At 36.0% G+C, this 3394-nt stretch overlaps 1 protein-coding gene across 1 annotated transcript; it reads right to left on the bottom strand.

The window, feature by feature from the left end:
* Positions 1 to 339: 339 nt before the first annotated feature.
* LOC113324743 (trichohyalin-like) lies at positions 340 to 2687 on the bottom strand. Its single transcript, XM_026573034.1, has 3 exons — positions 2616 to 2687; positions 1311 to 1999; positions 340 to 688 (listed from the first exon to the last, which is right to left on the bottom strand). Exons 1-3 carry the CDS (start codon positions 2685 to 2687, stop codon positions 340 to 342), a joined length of 1110 nt encoding a protein of 369 aa, XP_026428819.1.
* Between the last annotated feature and the right edge of the window lie 707 nt (positions 2688 to 3394).

Raw genomic sequence — 3394 nt, 5'->3', positions numbered from 1 at the left:
AAATGTTTCCCCTTCTTTGGTTGCATTCGCTCTGCGAAATTCTTGTGGTGGTGGTGGTGGTAGTTGAGGTCTCGACTGCCCTATCAAGAAATGATTTAACTTTCCTTGATCTATCATTCTGAGGATGATCTTCTTAATGTTTCTACAATCGTTTGTTGTGTGTCCATGAAAATGATGATAAGAGCAAAATTCTTGGCTTTTGTAATTTGACATCGGTTCATTTCCCATATTCCATGGTGCTGGTATGTTTTCCATTAATATTATTGCTTCCCAGATTTTCTCCACGCTAGCATTCAGGGGTGGCATCTTGATTTCTTCGCATACCATTCTATGATTCCTCTATCCTCTATTATAGCTTTTCCTTTGACCTCCATAGTTCTCTTGCGGTTGATCCAGTCTCTGAATTTTATTATTTGCGCCACGATTGTAGAAATTTCTTTCTCTTTCGAACTCTTCTTGATCCCGACTCCCCGTGGCAACCAATTTCTGCTGATCACTACTCATCATCTTCTCTTGCTTGATTTGCGAAGTGCTCGCCATAGTGTTTATCAATCTTGGAATTAAACTTGCATTTGTCATTTTTGAATTGTTATTTGCGACTGAGTATGAGTCCTCCCTATTTTGTTTTTCTTCAATAACAATGTACTCTTCTTGGAATTCTCGCAGCTTAGTCATTGTAATAGTATTCCTGATTTTGAAAATTTTAACATATATCAAGCTAGTTGAGAATATGGCATTGACGAATGATAAAATAAGATATCTCTCATCTACACGACCAGCCATCTCGCTACACATTGTTTTCCACCTCATGGTTAAGTGCTTCATACTTTCGCCAACCCGTTGTTTTATGTTAAAAGCATCTTCAATTCCTAAGCGCTAAGAATTATTACTTATGTATGCCTCCAAGAATACAGTCCGCAAGTGACTAAAAGATGTTATGGTCTTTTTTGGTAACCCTTCAAACCATTTTAGCGCTTCGCCAATTAAGCTGGATGCAAAATATTTTCATAATACTGTATCATGATTTTCCCACTGCAACATACATCTAACATAAGCTTTAATGTGTTTAACCACACAAGTTGTCTCATCAAAAATGCTGGTTAATGTAGGCAGGTTACATTTTGGTGGAATTCCTCCCAATTGTACTTCTTTTGTGAACGGTGTTTTCGCAGCTTCTTCTATAGCTTCATCTAATTGTCTTCTTCCTCCTTTTTTTTTTCTTTATGTTATTCAACATTCCTCTCATTTCCGCCAATTCTTTTAATATTTTTTCATTTACACCCAAGTTCTGGTCCACTGGCTTCTTTAACCTCATTTCTCTTCTTCTACGCTCATGTTTATCATGTTCTGCGAGATTATGAGCTTCCTCTCTATCATCTTCGTTTTTCCTTCTCCTGCGATTTTCTCTTTCATTTATTTCTTGATCTCTAGTATGGTTACGTGCTTCATCTTCTTCCCTACGGTTTTGTTCATTTCTCGTTATTTCTCTTCGCTGTCTGCCGATTCTACTCTGCATTCTATCAAATTCTTCATTGTTAATGCTGTTGCGATGCTGTTTGCGTCTTTCTTTTCGATTATCATGATTATTCTGACGTATTATTTCTTGAAGTTCTTGATCCTCTTCTTCTGTTTTAAGCTTTTGTCGTTCGTCATCTAGATATGCTTGCTCAACACAATATCTCTCAATTGCCTCTACATCCATTTGATGTTGCTCGTTCGTATTAACATTACTTATAGGTGCATTTCGCCTTGTTTCTCCCCTAATTGATCCTGAATTTGATTTTGTAGCATTTCCTGGCCTTAAATTCAGTAATCTTATATTCTCCATCCTCAACTCATGATTTTGCCTTGTCAAATTTGCTCGTTCTTCTGCTTCTATTCTTCTTTCTTCATACATTCTTTCTCTGAATTCCTCTAATGCTTTAATTTCCTCATTTCCATGAATTGTCCCTTCAATTTCTTCGTCTCGTTCTCGTTCTATTTCTTCTCCTGATTCTGTCTGCCAAGTATGTATACTTACCCTATCATAATCAGTAGCTCTGTTTTGTAGCGGTGTATTTTGAGTCGGTGATTGAATTTAGTTGTCTTCATTGTTTCTTGATCTATTATTCCTCGTTCCCACTATAGAAGATTCTCCTGCTTCATTTCCATCTTCTTCTCTTTCTCCACCAGCAAGCTTCTTACTTCTCCCGATGATTGTTGGTTGTTCTGAAGCATTTTTTTCTTCTAGCCATTTTTTTTATCTTGATGAATTGTTGAAAATTATGTAAAATTCTTCACTAACTTCACTAAATTCCTTCAAAACGTGATTTCAATCTTCAAAGTCCCTGTTTCTAGCGCTAATATGTAGTTGCACATCCATCGACAGAATTAATGATAATCAATCCTAATTTTATTGATGAATTTTTATCAAACTTACAGATGGGAATCGAATCAAGACAATTACAGACACTCTTAAACTTTTTCTCTCACCTATTGGCTTGATCAATACTCGAAGACGATCTCCCCCTCCCTCTCAAGATTACTCAACTCTTTATATAGGGTATTACATAGTGGATGACAGCTAAGTCAATCTTTATTTTCGGGTCTGGCCTGCGACATTCTCGCAGACTTACAATGGTTAATTTCGCAAAGTTCTTCAATTTCGCAAGATCTTCACGCTTTCCTTGTGATACAGCTGACATCATTTGTTACGTCATTCTCCAGATAGCTCTGTGAAGTCCTCGCAAATGCTTTCTGATTATAATTTCGCTGACATCTAGTTGTTGCGAGATTCTGCTCCTACCGAAACAATAAAATGTGTTGTTTGCTTCTCCGTTTTTTTTTTTGTTCTAATTATTCTTAATTTGGGTTTGGTTTTTAGTTTGCTTTGCAGATATGATTTTGTGAAAAGGGTAAATAACACTAACACCTCTTTTTTATTTATTTTTGTTCTAATTCTCTTTTTTTCTCAAAATGAATGAACCCTGACACTTCTTCTTCGTCCATCATTACCAACACCTTGGTACTCTTGCTACTACTCTTTACCAAGTAATGCTTACTTGAATACACTTTCTTCTCAGAGAATATCAATGGCTACTTGAAGAAGCTCAGAATATTGTAGCCCATCATCTGTCCAGTAATTTCAAATATCAGACATTTCGTCAAAATTATTGCAGGTGAAGTATACATTTTGTGGTTAATCTGATCACACCAGTCAGTCACCACAATTAATGTGTATGCCTAACCATCTTTATTTGTCTCATAGTTCTTGGTGGTTATCTTTGTACTCTCATAGTTTTAAAATTTAATCGGTATCACTATCTCTTTCCATAAATCTTATGACTGATTTCTTACATGGTTTAAACAGCTTGTAGGAGTACTCTAACATTGCAGAACACAAATAAAAATCAGA

The sequence above is a fragment of the Papaver somniferum genome, chromosome 11 (genome assembly GCF_003573695.1).
Source record: "Papaver somniferum cultivar HN1 chromosome 11, ASM357369v1, whole genome shotgun sequence".
Classification (NCBI taxonomy): Eukaryota; Viridiplantae; Streptophyta; class Magnoliopsida; order Ranunculales; family Papaveraceae; genus Papaver; species Papaver somniferum.
The sequence above is the reverse complement of the archived record's forward strand: the minus strand, read 5'-3'. Positions and strand labels throughout refer to the sequence as shown.

What these genes read in the sequence shown, in the direction of transcription:
- LOC113324743 (XM_026573034.1), bottom strand. Translation starts at nt 2,687, where the DNA reads ATGATGTCAGCTGTATCACAAGGAAAGCGTGAAGATCTTGCGAAATTG. An exon ending in ACTTTGCGAAATTAACCATT is followed by an intron (nt 2,000 to 2,615) that starts GTAAGTCTGCGA and finishes CATACTTGGCAG; the next exon opens with ACAGAATCAGGAGAAGAAAT. An exon ending in CGTAGAAGAAGAGAAATGAG is followed by an intron (nt 689 to 1,310) that starts GTTAAAGAAGCC and finishes TTTCAAAATCAG; the next exon opens with GAATACTATTACAATGACTA.